At 33.4% G+C, this 21784-nt stretch overlaps 1 protein-coding gene across 1 annotated transcript in view; it reads left to right on the top strand.

Moving 5' to 3' along the window:
* Positions 1-21436, top strand: part of LOC129225716 (uncharacterized) — a 23312-nt gene extending 1876 nt beyond the window's left edge. The window contains 4 exon segments of the mRNA XM_054860205.1: positions 5511-5622; positions 5624-5657; positions 12008-12138; positions 20787-21436. Of these exon segments, the coding sequence (XP_054716180.1) occupies positions 5511-5622; positions 5624-5657; positions 12008-12138; positions 20787-20954 (445 nt within the window). The 3' untranslated portion in view covers positions 20955-21436.
* Positions 21437-21784: the final 348 nt, after the last annotated feature.

The raw sequence follows: 21784 nt of genomic DNA, 5'->3' as shown, positions 1-21784 counted from the left end.
GAGTTGCGACAGGACCCTACTCATTGGAGTTATTGTTTCTTGAAACTGCTCCTGTCCCCCCCATACCTGCCCCTTCTCCTGGGTGGTTACGTGTGTATAGTTGTGCGTACACCTGTGCATGTGCATACACGTAAGCGTGTGTGTGTCTCTGTGTGTGTAGCCGCTTGTGCATGTGTAGGCTTGTGTATGCACATAGGCGTGTGTGTGTATGAGCGTGTATAGAACATGGACGCCACCGACCAGGAGAAGCGAATTTCGGGGGACATTGCTAAAGACCGGAAGAACTGCGCCTGCAGAAGACGGGGGGGGGGGGGGGGGGAGTGCTGCAGAGGGAGGCGGGGGGGGGGGGGCGGTTAAAATCAGTGTAACGTCAAGGATAGTCAAATGAGAACAATAGGAACTGATGTGATATACCCCACCCTTGGCGACTTTTTCCTGTTGGCGCCAAGAAAGCGTCGCCAAGAAAACGATGTATGACGACATATGTCATACATCGTTCTTAGCGATGCTTTTTTAGCGCCAACAGGAAAAAATCAGATAAAAAAACATGATCAAAGCACTTCAGAACACAATATATATAAAAACAACATAAAAGCACAACAAAAAACATCACGAATATATGCTTCAAAAATGTACAGGGCCGGGGTTTTTTGTAAACATATTAAAATACAATGAAATAAATTATTGTATTAGTTACAAGTCGAAATTAATGCACTAATTTTTTTTTCATCATTTATCCGGTATACGAGCCCTCGGTCTCATAGTACTTTCGTAATGAGACCTCGGCTCGCCGGCCCTGCCTCGGTCTCATTACGAAAGTACTATGAGACCTCTGGCTCGCCAGGACCCTCGCTCCGCTCGGTCCGTTATCCCTCCGACTGTTAATATACATTACAGTCGGAGTATGGTTACAGTTATGTATATTTTCATGGAGACACCCAAGGGTGGCTCCTTCCGTTCAGTGTACAATAATGACACAGTTTTAAGTGTGAAATATGCACCATTATTGTGCAGATTTATTAATAAAATTCAGCATTTTTAAGAGTAGGACTGAGCAACAAATACATTAAGAAGACAATCATTAAAGGAACATAAAACAACAATAAACATCGCCATATATGTAACAAAGATATCAAAAACTAACTATCTAAGAACACAATACTTAAAAGAAAGTGCACTTACCTCTTTTTTAAATTTTCTTTTTTAAAACAGTACGTCCAAAGGTTGGGCGACCTGACGAAAAATTAAAAGATGACTCATTCATAAATTTCAATTGATATTTTTCAATAACACTGCAAACAGAACTCATTTTAAATTATAAAGCACAACTAAATTAACAGAAAAAAGTAACAATAAGAAGAATACTCTAAAATAAAGTTTAAATTGAAACTTTATTTTAGAGTATTCAACTTAAAAATACTTCAAATTAAAATCCCCCTAAGAGCGGAACATATGTGCACCTACCTCCATGGACACACGTGCGAAAAGAATTAGTTCACATCTGTACTTCCCAGGTATATTCTACAGGGTTACTAGAGCTACCGCAGAAAGTTTTATCGCCAACGTTGGCGATTTTCGAAATGAGCTAAAAATTCTATCCTCACCAGGGGGGGGGGGGGGGGGTATATCACATCTGTACCGAACAATAAGCAATCGTGATTGCTCAAAAAAATCTAACCGAAATATATTGATAAGATTGTCAGGGATTTAAAAGATCATTGATTCAATTCACTTTACTACCTTTCTACAAATAAGGAATTTTAATCACAAAAAAAATCAGATCTCGACCAAAATTTCTATTTTACGATCACCCAATTTAAACTTCACAAGATTTTTCGGCACATCTGTACATGCATATGTTCCTAAGAACATATAGATGACCGAAATATCCATTTTGGACGCCTCCTTAGTTAATTATCGCAAATTGTGATGTCTTCATGCGCGTAAAATTGCGTCACTCAAAAACATTATGAAATAGTAAGTTGAAAACTCATACGTGCGTAGTATGATCTAAAAGTTTGAGGACAAGTTGTATAAAACCTTACCCTGAATAGATCACATTACTGAAGTACATCTATCTACAAAATAGTCACCTTGAACGACTATGCACTTCTACCAACGTTCGTATAGTTTTTAGAAGGACTCCTGGAAGACATTTATCGCAACCTCTTGTAAGGCCTCTTGCGCTGCTGCTTTAATTTCATCGTGGGGAAGAATGCAACTTTCATGTTGAGGATGCACGGTTCGATTTGTCAATATTCTGATATGACAAACAAATAACATAACATTTCGTCGGACTTAGCTCCGTGTGACATTTACCTGTTCCCAGCAAAAAAAACATTTGCATGGACGCCGTTTTCTTCCGTCAGGAGAAGCTAAAGCTGCATCACAGAAGGTAGTGAAAAATGGCTTCCATAAGTGTTTCCAAAAGTTACATGAACACTGGCAGAAGTATATAGTCCCTCAAGGTGACCTTTTGAAGGTGGATGTGCTTCGGTAATTGTCTCCCGAACTTTTGGATCGTACTACGTACAATCTGTAGAGGGTGTAGTTATGCTTCTCCTTTTTTGACTGCTGTATGATGGAAGACAAAGAACAAGAGCCCCCCCCCCCCCCCCCCTCCAAAAAAAAAAAAGAAAGAAAAGAAAAAGGAAGAAAAACAAAGAAACTGTTTAATAACCAATTGATGTTTTTTTTTTTTAACAATATTAAATCATTATAAGAATATTTTCATACTTATTTAAAATTTATGAATAGAAAAGTTTGCATTTTTCATAAAAGCTATAACAGTGACATAAATCTTTCGGAAAAAAGAAATAGCCATGAAAAGAGCGAGGTTCTTAAATCGCAGCTACAATAAACAAACATAATATTTACATCAAGTTAATAACTGAATACATATAGATACTACTGATGTTCGCACACGTAATATTGATGAATTTGATTGTTTAATCTCTTATAAACTCCTAAAAGCAAGTTAAAATTAAATTTTTCAATTTAACAATATTTTTCTGAAATTTAAAAAGTTGCATAATAGAAAATTCTTGAAACTTTTCTATAACATATCATTAAAAACATGATGAATCGAAAATAACTTATACATTGATTTTATATAAATACATAAAAATAGTTACAACAGAAAAAAAAATCGAACGCTATTTAATGATGCAAAAAAGATGGCGCATTGCGAAATATATGTGAAACAAGTATAAACAATACCCAAAATGACATTTCTTGATCAAAATAAATAATCGCTATATATTTAAGAAATGCTTGAAACGATGAGGTTGGCTTATATGGGTCACCCTCTGATTTTGGAGTAACTCACAACATTAAACTTCGGCCTCATTTTTTTAGTACAGAACCGCTACCACAAACGCCTCAGAAGAGTTTCTGAATCTATACTTCAGCATTTACGAAGAAAAAATTCAAAAGTCCCTTTGATTTCCAAATTATGTCACCATTCAAACCGTCTTTAATTAATTTCTTCAATAATGCTCTAAATTCTTCCTAAACAATAGATAAAACTTGAAAAAAAATCTCTAATTTTATGCATGGTGTTAGTTTTAAACAACTAAGAAGTACAACTAGAGTTTAATTTCAGAAATTGAGGGAGTAGAAGGAAGGGCACGCAAGTGTTCTCGGTAATACAAAAAATAGTCGTAAAAAATAGAGTTCAAAATAATCATAAACATTGAGCAGAAAAACCCTTTTAAAACTTGCCCCCGAGTTTGTTTTGACGTGCAGTGGCGAATATAAAATATAGCAAATGTTGCCATTGCGCGAGAGGCCCCATAACCATAGGAGCACCCTAGGAGTTACAAAAATGTGTATGATAAATGTTTTACAACTTCTGTGATAGAGAAATAGGACCCCAAAATGTATTTCGACGGGCCCCAAACTTGTAGCTCTGCCGAAGTGACACAGAAAAGACTGCATTACTGTGATTCATATAACAAATATCGAAAAATTAAAAATTACCATCGGTTCAACGGGAATCTAACAAAATGAAACAAAACCGGTTTCGCCATCACATATTTGTTTCCATGGTCTCCAATTCGGCAATATATCACCAAATGATCGTCATTCTGAGACGCTATATTAGCTTTGCATTGAAGTATAATTATAATAGCCACAAAAAATGAGTAAATAGGTTTTTTAGAACATCCGATCGAAACAAAAAGAGAAGTGCACAACTGCAAAGTACGCACATCCCCGCATGCGAAAATTTAGCCTTCCTACATCTTACTATTTTTGAGTTATGACTTATGAGAGATACATACGTACATCCAGCCGCAAGAAACAACACAATAATTAACTTGTTAGGTACCTGAATGCAGTATTTTAAACTCTTTCAGGGGTGACTAAAATAGAAATTCATACTGAAATTTAAGTAAACAATTCTATATGAAAACAATAACTCCCTTTATTTTGTATTAAAGAGTAAAACAACAAAGGTCCTTTTTTTTTTTTTCAAAAACATCGGCCAATTCCATCGGCTTTTCGATGTTTTTTAAGGCCGATGGGCCGATGTTTTCTGCAACTTAGCATCGGATGCCGATGGCTAAATTGTTGAACCATTGGCGCCGATGCATCGGTCGAGTCCTACTAGCGAAGCTCCATAGCCTTAACATAAGCCGGCTTTTCTGTATTCTGAACATCCCAGTATAATGACAGCTATTTTTAAACCATGGTCGATTATTACCTCTCTATATACCAAACATGTTCACAATCTGAACTTGAGAATTCCCATGAATCAAACTTTAAAGCCTGAAGTACATTCACAATTTTATCACAATAATTGAAAGGCATCAAAGAAAAGACGGAGAATGGAAGAAGAAAAATTATTTTCCTGGATGTGCATCACATGAAATCATTCAGCTGAGCAATATGGCCTGTAGATTCTGCCACTGAACTATTTCAAGAATCCAACCGTTGTAGTCAAGACCTTTAAAGTATGATTACATTCAAGCAAAATGCGGCTGAGAATCGCCCAGAAACATTTTTACTTGAATGACACACCTTGCATGAGAACACATAATGCAAAAACAGATTAAAGGTAACTTTTTTTTTTCCAGGTATTATACTGATAGCTGTATATCATATATTTTGTCATATTTTATTCTTGAATGTTACATTAAGTTTTTTAAATTAAAAAGGAATTAAATATATGTAAGAGTTTAGGTCCTTGAGTTGAATTAGTTATTGCACTAGCCGCCAATCCAAAATTCAGCACCTCTACCTCAGTAACTGGCCATAGCTCACTGGAAAAGGTACTGAACATAGTCCACCAACGTAATAGAATACATATACATGCTTTATCCAGTCTCCCTCTATAATGAGCACCCCCATAGTCGCCACTTTTGCTCAGTCCCATGAGTGTTCAGAATAGAGAAAGTCCACTGTATACTGAATTTCTGCAGTACATTTCAATTTTTTAAAAAATATAGAATAATCATTCGATCAGTTGTATCCTTTTAATACTTTGCTCTTTTGTACATTTTTCCTAGTTATGAAAGAAATGAGCCATTTCAATTTCAACTTGGAATTGGACAAGTCATAAAGGGTTGGGATGAGGGTTTGCTTGATATGTGCATTGGTGAGAAGAGGCGCCTGACCATCCCCCCCTCATTTGGGATATGGGGACAGTGGAGCTGGTAAGCTTTTGCACTTGCCTGGTTTATGCTATGTTTGTTTAATGATAGCAATAAAAGTTTATACATGTAAGAATTTAAATTATTGAGAAACTGCAGATTGAATGAATATTTTACAGCTTTTGTTTGTATGAAATTTTATGTATTTTTATTTTTCAGTTTACTTTCAGTAAAACAAAAGACTGATCCAGCTTCTGGTTTTGGAGGGAATTGTATCAGGAAAGATACAATTATTTTGAAATTTAAGTCCCTAAAGTGCAGCTTTAGGCTGTTTTTGGTCACTAAAATGAGGAGGAGGGGGGCACATTTAGCAACCCCTGAATCTACAACTGGTTAAAATGCATATTAGTTTCTGCTTTAATTTTATTTGGTAACTAGTAGTTAAACGTGATTATCCTGGACAGCTTGTTGGCAGAAAGTCGAAAGTGTTTTAGGGGTCAAAATGCTCAGTTCTAAGCTGTATTATTGATTATTAAGGACTGTTAGATCCCATCCCCCACTCTCCTAAATTCTTGAGTGTAATTGATTTGGCTACAGTGGAAAAAATTGATTATACTGTTCATTAGAAAAACTTTTATGTAAACAGACTATAGTGGGGCAAACTTGCCTCACTACTTGTGCAAGGGCAAACCGAGTCGCCAATCACATAGCAATGTTATAAAAACTATACACATCTTATTCGCTTTATTGGGACGTTGCCAGGTTTTTGTTTGATCTAACTACAATAATTTTTACCCTGTAAAAAAATATAAATGGTCCATAGCATGACACTTTTTTTCCCATAACTATTTAATTTACTGTTTGATTTGCAAATTATTTTAATTTGAGTTAGTATGTTGGTAGGACGAACTCAAAATAAGAATAATAATGTGCTCATCAAACAGTAAATTACAAAGTTATGGGATAAAAAGTCATGTTCTGTACTCTACATAATTGTTTAAAATAACTTGAAATGACCCTATAATTAAATTTTGCTTATTAGTTAGCTTATAAACTATGTTTTCACTTGAAAATTTTAGTGTTGAAAGTATGTACGGCGCCTGCTAAAATATACAAATTATGACTACAGGAAAACAAAATAGTTCATTTCATTGATCTCAAAAACATTACATGAAACTGTTAAGGTTTGAAATCTAGCAGAAGGCAATGCTGCCAAGACGAGCCACTTGTTAGGTTTGGTTGACGCGCCTTCTCCAGCCCTAAAACTTGCCAAATTTGCACTGCTCCAAATCCAAGCTGGGTACCCCCAAGGGGTCTTTGGTAGGGTGGGGCAAAAAATAAAAATTTAAGATCAACTTTTAATAGCTGCCAAAAGTTGTCTATTGTGATAGTTAGCTTATGTGCAAAATTTGACGAAGATCGGTTAATATCTTCAACAGGCGCTGCAATCGCGAAGTTTTAACATTTTTTCCCCCCACAATTTCATGGTTTTAATGCAAAAAGTGTGCTTTTAAATTATTTTAATTGCAACTTTTTTACATCTAAAGGACATTTATATTAGAGATGTACCGAGTAGCACTTTGGCCGAGTACCGAGTACTCGGCCTTTCACTACTCGGCCGAGTTACCAAGTACCAATTATGTTTTAAGAAGAACCATCGACACACATGTGATGAATTTTGAACTTATTGGAATAGTAGTATAGACCTCCTTCTGCATAGAATAGTTTTGAAAACTAAATTCCTGCTGAAATTTAATCACACATTATATAAACAATTTTGATTGTGTCTAAAATTTTACAAAATTATTTTTAAAATTGAAAATAAATAAAAGGTATGATTAATCAAGTTGGAATTAAAACAAATTACAGTAAAATCCCTCTAATGCGGACAGTAACAGGACAATTTTTTTTGTTCGCAATAGAGAGATGTCCGCAGGACAGGGGTTTAAGAATGTTATTTGCATTGGAACTGGGGAATTAAAAATTGTCTGCATAAGAAGGGTGTCTGCCTTTGAGGGGTGTACGTTAGGAAGGTTTTCACTGTATACCAATCAATTAAAGTTCTAGTCAGCCAAATATAAATAATTTTTAAAAGCATATAAAACAAATGTGCAGGAACAATGCAGACACCTGTTTCTGCCCCCCCCCCCCCCCCCCCCATTACAAGTAACGTCTTTTCAGTGCATAACATGTGAGCTAAAGAATGTAAAGACATTCGACAAAAAAAATCCGATTATTGTCTTGAAATCCACGAGCTCCTATTTTGTTCATTGAAAAAAGAATTCCTTGTAACGCCAAAACATGTGTCTGCAGTATTCCTGCACTGTACTTTTAACTTTGTTTTATTTCCTTTTATTTTTTAAGCAAAGATATTTTTATATTTTTTATAACTAATTTTTGGTTGAAGCAAAAATCCATTTTTAATATAAAAATTCCATATTTTCTATACTTACCTTTTTTGCATAATTTTTAATAAATAAGTTTTATTAACTTTGGAGACATTAAAATAAAGATTTATTCCATTGAAGCATTACAAACTTCTTTATTCTCAAAATTTATATTTGACTTATAAATTTTAATTGAAAATGATTGCAGAATATAATGTTTGCTCTTTTTTTAAATATAAATTTTAGTATCTGTCTTGGACAATATTCAATTTTTTGCAACTACTCAGTATTGGCCGAGTATCTGATCAGAATTTGGCCGAGTACCGAGTACTCGGCAAATTGGCCGAGTAGGCCGAGTACCGAGTAGTTACCGAGTACTCGGTACGTCTGTAATTTATATGTTAATAACACATGAAATAGCTTCCAAAAAAATTTTGATCTTAAAACGTTTACTTTTAAAAAAGGCAATGCATTGTTTTGTTGTAAAAAGTCTGGAATTTGAAGAGGCACTCCTGTCGAGCTCCAAGAATCATAGGAAATGCCATTTAAATGCGTCATGCAATCTTGAACTTTGACTGGGAAAAGTTCCAGACACATTCCTACAGCATCGAGTACACAGTACATTGTATGTTTATATTTTGAGCGTATTGGAATGATATTTCTAACACCAGCAAGAGCGGAGAACATTCAGAGGATAATTTTTTTCTGGATCAAAAGTAAAGGTAAATGATTAAAGATCCCGTTTCCGGAACACCAAGAACTTGTCTGATTCTGTGTTACCTACTTATGAAGATGTACTTATTTATTATTTATTTCTTGCACACACACACACAAAAGAAATAGTTTAGTTCTTCCGAAGAGTCCACAGTGACTGAGATTTCAAAAGACATAGCCATGAAGTTGGAAGAGATATACATCATTTCTCTATTCCTGTAGTTTTGCAAACACTAATCACTCAAATTATTCGACATTTTCACAGCAAACATGCAATCCTGAAGAAAAGGGTGAACAAAAAATGTGTTAAATCAGATGCGTTTTATGCAAAGATTCAGTTATTTTTATTCGTAGCTCAAGAACAACTTTTCAGTATCGCTATTTGTAAGTGCCCTTTCAATGTGGTAACTGTGATAAGTTTAGCAAATCTATAGCGTTCCTATCAAAGAACAACTTTTTCTTGAAACTCAGCTTGGAGAGAGAAAAATTTTTACTTTAAAAGTTTATATCAGAACCACAAGAAAATTAAAATAGATCTTTGAACGTAAAACAAAAGACAAATCAAGAGCGAAGAGGAGAATGAAAAAAAGTACCCGTGATGGCGTGATGAAGGTATTTAGGAAACAGAAAGCGATAGAGAATATTTAACAGAAGGTACGGGCAAATATGATCCGGAATTTAGTTGTATCAATTACAAAGCAAGCACTTCACAAACAAGGTCAGTCTGAACAAGTTTTCTAAAAACGTGTGATCGCTACCGTATTTCAAATAGACCACTGCAGTGGTGAAAATGTCGGCTTTATGGCAACGAATTGCTTCTTCGCTACTTAGTAGAATACTTGGATGTGCGACCAAGTACTAGTCTCTGAGAATCCAGCGTACCTAAGTACAGACCAAAAATAATTACTGCAAATATTTGAACCCGTTATTAGTAGCAACTGCTCCTTAAACCTTTTTCAAATGGCACTTGGTTCCTTGAGTCATTCTAGATGGCTCACTACTGCTAGTTGAATTTTGTGTTTGTACATAGACTTAGAATATCCGACAGCAAATTAAAAAATGCCTGTCTCATTCATTGTTAAAATTTTATACACCTTGCTGGTTTCGAATTAAGTGCAACTCATCATGCAAGGAAGGTGCACGAAACTTATGGCAAGTTATTCATCTGTCGTGTTATTTGCCAGACAACCTGTTACATATGTCATCGATCCAGTCCTTCAGAGGAATCCTTTTTTTTTTTGCACATCCTGAAAATATTTTGCTGACAATTTTAAATGATGATCGAAGTTATGCATGGCAGTTTGCTGCACGTCGAATTTTGAGAGTACATCAATTCTGTGAATAATAATAATATCCGTACTTTTAACATTCCTGTGCTTATCTTTTCTTCTTCCGACTACTTAAAATTTATCAGTTGGTAGCGTGAAGACGTGCTTGTAGAAGAACCTTCATAACCATGACACAATCTGAGGACAAGCTGCATGAATTTGTGAAAACCGGAAATGTTCCACATTTTCTTCAAAACATGTGAAAATGTTTCCTTGTCATACTCAATATGTGGAGCGCTGCGTAAAGTTGGTGACGGATGCATCTCTAGCCGTAAGTCGAATAGAAGAGAGGGATGGTTTTATTTGTACACATTTTGAGGTTCGAATGAAACTGCCTTTCTTTGAGAGTAAAAAAGACAATCATTGTGAAAACTCTAGCTATGACACAAACTCTTTAATCCTGTTTGACATAAAATTTCTGCCTTAGCCCTGGCTTAAGGCAATACCACATTGCAAAATGCTGTTTGATTTTATTTGTCTCACATGTTTACATTTTCATGCCACATTTTGTAAAAAATCATCACTTTTTACTTAATATTGTCCCAAAAGTCACTATTTTTTACGATTTTGCTTCTTTTTAACATGCGGGAAATATAAATACGTAATATAAAATACTTTTCGTGAGTTATTTCATATGCTTTTAATGCATGAATATATCTCATGAGTAAAAAAAGGCAATGAAATTAGTTTACAGCATAATTTTTCATATTTTAACAATGAAATACGGGAAAAAAGCTATAAAAAAACTTTACGATTGCAGTACCTTCTGAAGATGTTAACCGATCTTCCTCAAATTTTGCACAAAATAAAAAAAAAATTATACAAAATTTTGCAATCACCAAAGACAGCTTTTCACAACTATTAAAAGTTGATCTAAAAAACTTCTTATTTTTTGCTCCACCCTAGTCTTTAGTTTCCCACTAGGCTGATATGACCTCCCGCCGGCTCTGTCTGAAGGGCATTTCAAAATCTTTTTTGAGTATACCAAAATATAGCTTGTTTGTAACTGCATGATCAAATAAATGGTTATTATTGGTGGAGCATTTGATAAAACATTTAGTGAATATTATGAATCAATGTATTTTTTTTTTAATATATTTTTTATAGTGGATAGTGCTGTTTAAATAAAGAATAAAGTTGAAACAATATTTAATAAGTGTTCATACCATTTTATTTTTGCTGCAAATGAATATTTGTTAGATTTTTTCTCTTTTATTTTCCTTCTTCCCCCTTTTTTAGGCTATAATAATCATGAGAATATTAATCAGTACTGGCTGTTTATGAAAATAATATAAAATGAAAAATAGGATTGTAACCAGAGTTAAAGTAATATTCACAACATAAATAAACTTTAAAAAGAAAAAACTACATTGCTTTTTTATTCATTATTCTAACTTATTTCTTCAAATCTAACCATTTTCATGCATCAATTCAGTACAACATAGAGATTTTTGCATCAGCTTTACTTATTATAAAGCTGAAAGACTGTCTCTGGATCTCTATCTGTTACGCTCATAGCGCCTAGACCCTTCGGCCGATTTTCATGAAATTTGGCACAAAATGAGTTCATAGCATGGGGGTGAGCACTTCGAAGCGTTTTTTTTTTTAACATTCAATTTTTTTTCCTTTTTCAATTTTAAGACATTTTACCAAGTGAATTATCATATTGTGGACGAGCAAATTACCATAACATGAACGAGCAAATTAACATAGCCATATTGGCGAGAAATTCGTCATCCATTATTTGTAAACGTACAGGTGAATCGAATGACCTTTGAATTTTCTACTAAGAGCTTAGCTGTGTGGGTACCACTAGTATGTAATAAGGTATGAGAACAGGAAAAATAATCATTGCCTTATGCTTTATTAATGGCATGAAAATCTTGTCACAAAAATGGCATTCATTGTTTTCTTCTTAAAATAGATTTTACCCTTGAGTGTGAATAATCTTGTTATTATTTTAAGGCATGTTTTAAATTTTTAGGAGACAAAATTCCACCAAAGGCAACTTTAATTTTTGAAGTGGAACTTATCAAAATTGAAGATGGACCAACACCAGTGAATGTTTTCAAGGAAATTGATATGAATCAGGATCAGCAATTGTCCCGAGAAGAGGTAAGCAAATATAGTTGGTCGGATATTCCTGACAAAAAATACTTTGTTTTGATGTCCCTATCAATCATCATCATCATTATTGTTCTTTCGTTTTATTTTATTCTTAAGGAAGGAATAAAAATACTGAGCCAAAATAAATATATCATGCCGTAGGGGCAATCTGCCCAGCAGTACCCAGTACCACCCTCAAAAATATTTGGAGGGACTTGACAAAAGAAATGTGATTTGTTACTTGCAATCAATTTACATTACATTTGCATTATTTTACAACAAAAAACTAAATGTTTCAAGCCCCCCCCCCTTTCAACCCCCCCAAAAAATAAGCCATAGTTTGGCCACTATGCTAGAAGAGTGAACATGCAACATTTTGACTTCAATGACTACATGGAACCATTGTGTACTGTCAACCCGGAAGACCACACCCTCTTAACATCAGCTGGAATCTCCTCCATGGCATGGAAACTTATAAGAAAAACCCAGGTAGAACCTCCTGATCACCCTTGTACTTCCAGAGACACCCTGGAGCCACCATAACATTAAAAGGCTGCAGAGTAAAGAGAAGGGCTTTCTGGAGATTCTCCACAGGCCGCCCTAGATGCCTAGTTTTTGAAGATGACTAAAGAAGATTTCGACCATGCCCTAAATGCGAGGTTGCCCTTTGTTCTCCTCATCACATTCTGCAATATCTTGGTTTTCTCATTGAAGAGGCTAGGGTTGATCCACTGCTTGTTTCGGACTTCTTAAGACATTTTTGGCCTCATAGTTCTGGTCTAATTTCACTAGAACAGATAGGGATTAGTCCCACCCACTGAAGAATATTGAAGAAATATCATATTTGATTGACTATGATAATTTCAGTTTCAAGGTCATATGTTTTCATAAAGCAAGCATTGCTCTCAAGAGAACAAATTTTCTCAGCAATTATTATTGCAGTAAAAAGAGTATCTTGCCAGATTTTTCCAAAATGACTTACTCAACTTACTCGCACTGATCATTTTAAAAATGTAACAACTTCTAGCATTTTACTAGTAATGCCTTCTCCTTGTTTTCCCTCCAGGCTCTCCTCATCACTTCCTAGGAAATATTTTTCAGGGGCAGATACAGGGGGGAAGGGTCGTAACCCCCCCCTAAACCACCATCAATATTATCCATCCACATTGTGTTCAAGGACCACTCCATTAAAAACGGTCATTTTGTCATTCAAAATAATACTTTAAAATATTAAAACATAAATGAACAAATTTTTTCATTACCCTTTAAAATTATCACTTTTTAATGAAATATATGAACCGTTCGGTTCGGGACAAACGGTTGACTTTTTGGCCCTCAACCACTTTATGAATAAAATGTTAACAATTTCAGTCTTTTCAATTCATAAATTGTTTTTAAAAGTAAGTACATTATAACTAAACTTGACAACATTTAACAAAACCTGATTTAACAATTTCCTCAATTTAATGCTACCTCTCACTGGTCCGGATCTGGCTGCATTGAATGTCTATACTCCTTGATTTAACTAACTTTTTTCAGTCCCTTGACAATTGCTAAATCGAGGTTGTTCTGTATTTGAAATGCAACATCTTTTCATTGCTTATGAAATTAATTAGCAAAGTTTATGCCCAATTGGATGCCTCATTCTTGGAAGATTTGGTGCTTTTTATTGACACCAAGCAGTTTCAGAACATTTTCGTCCCTAAATCATGGGGTTGCTCATAGAGGGGAGGAGTCTTCAGCTTGACCCAGCCCCCAAATGATAGTCTGTATCTGCCCTGATATCTTTGGATCAGAAGATGAAAATATTTTATTCTGTTCTCAGTAGTACTTTTGACTTTTCATTATTTTAAAACCAACTAAAATAAATGCAAGGACAAACTTGATCAAAGTTTCCGCTACAATTGCATTTTTCTCAAAATGCAAAAATTTTCAATTTTTTGCAAATGAGCCCTCTTTTGTGACCATAAAACGTGTCTGTCCAATTTAATTTGCATGATTGTGTATTTTAATGTTACTATAACTGCAACATTATTATTACTGCAAAAATGAAAACATTTTTTCCTGAAGCACTTGCTTTTTTAAAGTTTTAACTATTTTGTGTTTTGATTCATTTTTCTTTTTTAATTTGGACGGCTGCTAAAGTTTTTTATTGGAGCAATATATGAGATGCTCAGAAACTAATGAGTTGAGTTCAGAAGAAGCCTGAGAAAATTATACTGGTGCATTAGTTTTTTTTTTATTTAATGTTTTAATATTTTTGATCAGAACTGTATATAATAATTATGTTATGTAGTTTTCTGTTATGATTTTATCACTGAGAAGAAGATTGAGTACTTTACTGAAATTAATGAAAATACTTAAATTAACTGAGGTTTGGCTGCTTTTGAGTGACTAATATGTTATTGGGTATAATGTAAAAAAAAAAGCCATATTTCTAAATTCCTACTAGTATTGTTAGAATATTTTTTTTACAAAGAAATGCATTATGTTGTATATTCAAAGCTCACTATAAAAACCCTTGTCAGGAGTCTGGCTAGAGGAAATTTGGGTCCGTTAATGAACCCTTCACAAAAATTGATCTGCCCTCTTCATAGGCAGTTTCAGGGGACAGTAATTACATAGTAGTTTAGATCGCTTTTAGAGAATTTTAAAAATTTCTATGAAATGTTATTTTAAATTATATATTTTGCTTTCCTTTTCGTTATTATTTAATTAAATAAAATGTTTGAAACATCTTTCGGAGTTTTTGTAGTATTAAGGTGAGAGAACGGTAATTACATTTTTCCTTGCAATTTAAATTTTTAACTCTTGAAATTAAAAAAAAAAAAAATTGTTGATGATCATTGATTTGTATTCTTAAATATTTTGTCTTTATATAAAAATTAACTATCAATTACATGAAATACACCGCCAGCTCAGTCAATTCCAGCCAAGGACTGCAGTGTTGTGCTTAACTTCAAATGTATTTTGCTTGTTTGTTTTATTTCAGTCGAAAGCTAAACTAAATAAACAATTATTTTTGAAAAATTCGAACATGTGAGCAGTCAAAACATGTTGCTTTTAAACATTCCTAATTAATACAGTGAAGGGGAAGGAGGGCATTATTGTTACATAGAATTCAATTTCAGCAGTTTAATTTATTAAATTTGGCTTAGTGCAGGAGAGATCGTCTTCCAGTTATACACCGGAATTCCAGTATCTTATGTCAATAATCGGAAATTTAATTCTTTTTTATTGTGCTTATATGTGTCCCTAGCTCCGAAATTTTTATCTGAACTCCAAATTTTCAGTGATCATCAGTGTGCAGGGGCGGCATTTCACCATTTCATTTGGGGGGTCGAGTTTCTTAAATATGTATAACCCCAAAGCGAAACAAAACACACATTAGGTAACGAGAAGTTGTCATAAAATCGGTTTAGCATGAATAAAATTTGTGTTTAGAAACAATTAAAATTTTGATTCATTGACTAGAAAGTTATCATACAAAACATCTCGCTACTAAAGTTTTTATATCTTTTGGAAAAGTTATAATGCATGATTTTTGACATTCGTAAGAGCAGGGAATCGTGTTATTAATCTATCAGTGCCCAATGTCGTGCTGTTTTGCCAGTTCAGCTAAATGAAAAAGTCCCCCCTCCCCCCTTGTGCTTCGAAAATATTTCTCTAACCTCCTGAGACATAAAAAAAAAGTCTTTCTCTACTAGCTGAGCTGATTGTAATAGTTAAAAATAATTGAAGTAACACAAAGTTATGTATGAAAACACTTTTATATCTTGCTCTTCAAAATTACCCAGGCTACTTCAAAAACTGTGAGGGGCTTAAACCTTTCATCATTGAATAATCTAGTCATGTCGGCGCTCTCAGCTTCAATGATATCATCTGCCTCCAGCTCTGTTATTCACTATTCCAGACTTATGAGTCCATAACAAGGACGAAACTGCAGTCTCTGGATGTGAAAACCATTCTATATTGCTTGTAATTTTTCTTGCCTCATGCTAAAAATTTTACTCACAGTTGAAACATTTTATTTTTCGTTTTCAAAATTCAATCCAAATAACCCCAGCCAACCATACAGAAAAATAATTGTCATCAAATCTTGTGTTAATTTCATTCGAAACTGAATCTATAACTTCATACAAAATATTCAAAAATCAATGTTTAACTTCACATCATCATGTGAATTTTTGTCACTTTTTTTTTTTTTTTGCTCGGAGAAATTGGCTCGGAGGAAGGTTTTTTTTTTAAATTTTCACGATTGATTGAAATATACATCTATAAAAAATCTTTTTTTAGTTTCAATTGTAGATTGAACTGAGGTAGTATGGTGCACAGATCAATAATTGTAGATTGAACTGTGGTTTGAACAGTCGAGTAGCGGATTAAAGATATAGATTTTGATAGAGTAAAGCATTTTTCAAAAACCTTTTCCCGATGCAAACAAATTGGATAAAAATTCAAATGAAATCATACATGCTAAAGGACATGAACTTTTTCACCATTGAAAGAATCGTTTTGCAATAATTCTTCCAGTCATCAAATCACTGCTTTGAAGTTATAGAGAAATGTTTTTATCGTTTTAACTCTTGAAGATTATCTTGTGTCACTCCACGATTGCATAATTATAGAGCCCCATAAAAGGTATTTGGTTGATATGTCTTTTTTAATTCAATAATCACATGCATTTTTAAGAAATTTCTATGAAAGCATCATAATGTATTGAGCAGCTGAAACGTTTCTAGCAGAAGAAAGTGATCAACACTCATTAAATAAATATACGCTTAAAGAATGAGCGTAAAAGTGAATGTAAAATATCAAGGAATTTTCTTGTGAAAACCATGCTGCCACACCACTTTTCACGAGCCTCTCATATTGAACATGCCACACAAGTGTGAAATATTTAGCCTATATGAGGCAATGTCTTCTTTAGTTAAAATTGACCATGGTTCTCTATCAGTTTTCTATGTTTTCAAAGAGCCGAAAATACTTCATGAATTTCTAAGTCATCACCAAATAACGAAAAATACCTTTTCTAGTCTGGAAATGTGTCGAGTTTCATCAAATAGTTGCTGAGAAACAGCGAGATTTCCTTTAATGAACATTGATTTCAGACTTACATAAATTGAATTCACCCATTTTCTATCATTCTGCTCAAAAAATTTGGGGGTGCGACCGCCCCCTCTTGTCCCCCCTATTTGCCGCCCCTGATGTAGTGTGAAAATTGTAGCAACAAACAACAGCGTGATCACACTTCTATGCATTTTTGACTCAACACAAAATAAGAGCGATAGCTCTTCTTCAGACTCGAATGGTAAAGAAACTAAACATCAAAATATTTAAGACGCTCGTATATGCTCCATGTTATCTTTTCATCCAGTTTAATCAATCTTTCCGATCAAAAGCTTCTGAGGAAACAAACGCTTTCAAATTCTTTCATCTGAGGACATTGTATTTATAAGTAGAGCTTTTTCAACATAGCTTGAGGGCTATCATTGTCAATGGAAGTGCTAAAACCGGCACTTTGCAATGACAAACTTAATTATTTAGATGTAAAATATGTCGAAAGTATGCAAACATTTTCAAACTAAGAGTATCAAATGTGCGAGAAACAAATGAATGAAAAAGAAGCAAAATTTGCTTGAAACCGCGCATGAAACTTCATCAGAAACGGGTAAGTTAAAACTCCGCCATTACAATATTTTTTTGGCGAAACCCCTGAAAACCTCTCACGAACCCCCAGTGGTTCGCGAACCGCTGTTCTAGAGTAACAATAAATAGAGATTTTTTTGATGACCAAACATGACAGATAATTTCCCAAAAAAAAAATGTGTATCCTATAAGGATTATTCTTTAAAAAGTGTAACTTTTCTGTCACATGCCTTTTACAGTAAAACCTTTAAGGAACAATTCATTTAACAATGATTTTTAATTTCTTCAAAAATATATTTAAACCTGCCAACAATTTTTTGATAATTTTAATTTTAGTATATTTTTTGGTTCACAACATGCAAATTCTCACCTCCGTGTAATGCCACACACCTTGTGCGAGTGTTTATGTTGCTTAATAACTTGCTTAATTAAAAGTATATACTTAATTATTGATTATTCTTTTCATGAGTGTCTCAAATACTAATTGTTTAAGTATACTTAATTTTTTAATATTGTGTTTTAGTTCGTTTTAGAAGGACAATTAGTCATGTCACACAAAAATCTCTCACCTCCATTACCTAAATACAAAATGCCATTCCTCATTAACATGTGGCAGTAATGACATCAAATTTCATTTTCCTTGATACAAGGGAGCCCCCTTGTTTATTTTCAGCCATAGTTGAAGTTGTGAGATTTTTGTCGCAAAGCAAAAAGATAGATTTTGCTTTAAAAATTTAGTGTGGTTATTCTGACTTCTCACCTCCATGAACTTGAATTTCAGGGATGTAAATTAATGTAAAAAAAAGTGAACTTGTTTTCATATGTGACAAGGAACTTGCTAAGTTGGTAACAATGCAGCCTAATATTTGCCAACCAAATTGAGTATTTTACTTCATAAGAATCATAAGAAAAAAACTTAGCTTTTTTTCATGCTTGAATAGAATGTCGAATTTGAGAACAAATGTTAAGATTTAAAAAATCATGTGCTTTTTCGTGCGTTTGAAACACCATTTGCAGTATAAATGACTAGTCGAAATGTCGAGCAAGGATTGAGATTGAAAGTGATATCAGGTGTGTTTTTTCACAAATTACTTCCTAAAATTCAAAACTTTTCAAGTGCCAACAGTGGAAATCCACATATTGGGGATATGAAAGTGACTGGTTTAGCATGGCAACCTCATCTCAATCCTAGATTACTTCAAATTTGTCTGTATGTAGTTCTTTCATGAGGTTCTTATAAAAACATGTTACAAATGAAGTATGTGTAGTAATGTAAAATTTTATTTACCAACTTATCTATATTTTTATTTCATAACCAGAGTTCACATGTGTTCAATGGGGGCTGCAGAGCCTGAAAGGTTGAGAACCCTTGCTATAGATCAAGATATAGAAATTAACCAACTTCTTCCGATTTCAATTGAATTCTGACCTCTTTCTTACGACATAGCATGCTCACTTGTCTAGTTAGGTTTAGAAAAAACTTTTTTTTTTAAAAATCTCAATACAGCCCTTTTAAAAATTATTTCAAGTGTCAATATTTGCTAAGTACAGTTAGTAATTGGTGCTGTTCTAATTAAGTAAATGTTTTAATCTTGCTTGATATTTCATCTCTAAAGGCATTGTGAGGATCGATTTTTTTTAAGCTGTTATTATTTGAATACAATCTTTACTGCTCATACAATGCCGTTTACATTTTAAAATTTGATCTATTTAATGCTTAATAAATGTTTCCTTCAAGATAGTAGTGTAAATAGACTTCAGTGCCCTTCTCCTTGCATAAGATTTTTAAAAAAAAGTTTTAACATGCTATTTTTTTCAGAGTGCGCCAGCACTCCAAGGTCAATTAACTCTGTTAGTTATGAAATTCCAGGGCCCAATACAGGCTGATTTTGCTACCGTTTTTCGGTCCCTTCACAAAAATCTTGTTTTGAAATCGGTACTTTCACAAAAATCAAATTATAAAATCAGTAGCTTCACAAAAACATTGAAAATTTCACAAAAATTCGCATTTTAAAATATAAAATTTGTTTCTCTGTTTAAAATAAAACTTACTCATAAAATAAAATTCTAAGCAGGTTTATATGAACATTCGCTTAAATAGAAACCTTTTTGTAGTATTTTAACTAACTTTTAGTTGTTTCTCGCCAAAGTGTATATATGCAATATTATCGCTATCTTTCAACATCTGTTTTGGGAAACCGTTTTTCTCATAATTTCCTTGTACACAGCACATAGCCCATTAAGCTGAAATTACAATGATATTTTTCATACTTCTTAGGTTTTTAGCTCCCCCTCCCCAAAAAACGAAACCTGTTAAAAATAATACTAGATGACATTTACACTTTTCAAAATAAAATTTCACTTGCTCTACTTCTCTTTTACAAAAATTGGGATGCCTCTAAAATTTCACAAAAACAATGCTGATAAAAAAAAAAACTTTCACAAAAATAGAATGATGCAATACTTTCACAAAAATAGGTAGTAAAAAAAAAACCTGGATTGGCCCCTGAATTCATATTTGAAAGAAATACAGATTAAATCATTTTGCAAAGTGATTTCATCTCTATTACTGGTGTTTAAATTTCTTTATATTTGGTGCAAATTTGCTGCTGTATGTAGCAACATATCCTTAAACTCTCATCTGTTTGAGGAATAACTTATGCATAATATGGATGCCTCTGTTGCCAAATTGATGACTCCACTTTTAAAAAAAATCATTTCTGCTTTAATAGTGCTCAATCAATGCTTAGCATGTGAATTTATATTAAAGTTTTGGTTCAATACATTTTGACCATGTGATGACGGAAAATGTAACACGAGGTCCTATTTACTCCTACGGATAACACCGTCTTCTTCATAACTTTTCTCTGCTTTTTGTTTTATGTTAGTTAATTTGGCAAGTGGGGTATCCAAATAATGATAATCTTTTCATAAATGCTATTTTTATGTATTGGAGCCAAGCTTAGTATTAATTTGTTGAGCTTCGTTAATGCTTCGCTATGTTACAGCTAAGTGACTACTTGAAGAAGCAGATACCTCAAGCAGAAGCTGCAGGAATTACCGATTTGCCTGAACAAGACAAACTTGTGGAAGATATTTTCCAACATGAAGATAAAGACAGGAATGGTTTTATATCTCATGCTGAATTTAGTGGACCAAAACATGATGAATTATAGAAACAAAAATTAACATATGGTGTATGGGTGAAATGTTATATTTATTGTGAATTTTCTCTAAATTTTATAAACATTTGAACCATCAAGTATTTTTATATGGATAACAAAAGTGTTTTTCACTAAAAAAATTAATGTCATATGTCGTATTTGTGCAATAAAATGGTTGTGAATATTTTAAAAAAGATTTTAAAGCATATTAATGCTTAGTTCAAAATTTAATTGTGCTGTTAATATTATTTAAATCTTAATTTTGTAATACTAAGATTTTACGTTCAATGCAATTGTAATAAAATTTAAACCTTTGTAAAAAAAACTTATTTCAAATGTGCTGGTCACAAAATCAAAAATTCATGTTTTATATGCATATAAAAGTCTTGAATGTAAAAAAAAAACTTTCATACTGCAAGTTCATTTTTTAAAAAAGTATTTCTGTATATTGCTATATTTTTATACTGAATAAAAAAAGGGTTTTTTAAGACTGAGATTGCTTATGCCTCTTAAATTCATATCATTGGTTGTTTAATGCAGTGTTTCCCATCTTGAGCATTTTGTGACTTCAGAAATTAAATAAATATGTATATTAGAATATCTCGCTCATCGGCAACAATAGTGGGTCGATTCTCGAAAAAATGTCCCGTGCATAGTGCTAAATTTTTAATTTTTTCGAGCTAACCAAAGCCTTCAAAAAATAATGCTGCTGGGGAATAATACATGCTTTAATATACTATCAAAGCATAACAGTTAATCCCATATTTAATTAATAGTTACTTGAATAGAATAAAAAACTTAGCGTTATGCGTGGGACATTTTTTTGAGAATCGCCCACTGGC

The sequence above is a fragment of the Uloborus diversus genome, chromosome 7, assembly GCF_026930045.1.
Source record: "Uloborus diversus isolate 005 chromosome 7, Udiv.v.3.1, whole genome shotgun sequence".
Classification (NCBI taxonomy): domain Eukaryota; kingdom Metazoa; phylum Arthropoda; class Arachnida; order Araneae; family Uloboridae; genus Uloborus; species Uloborus diversus.
Note: the sequence above shows the minus strand (reverse complement) of the source record. Positions and strands in the feature narration are given on the sequence as shown.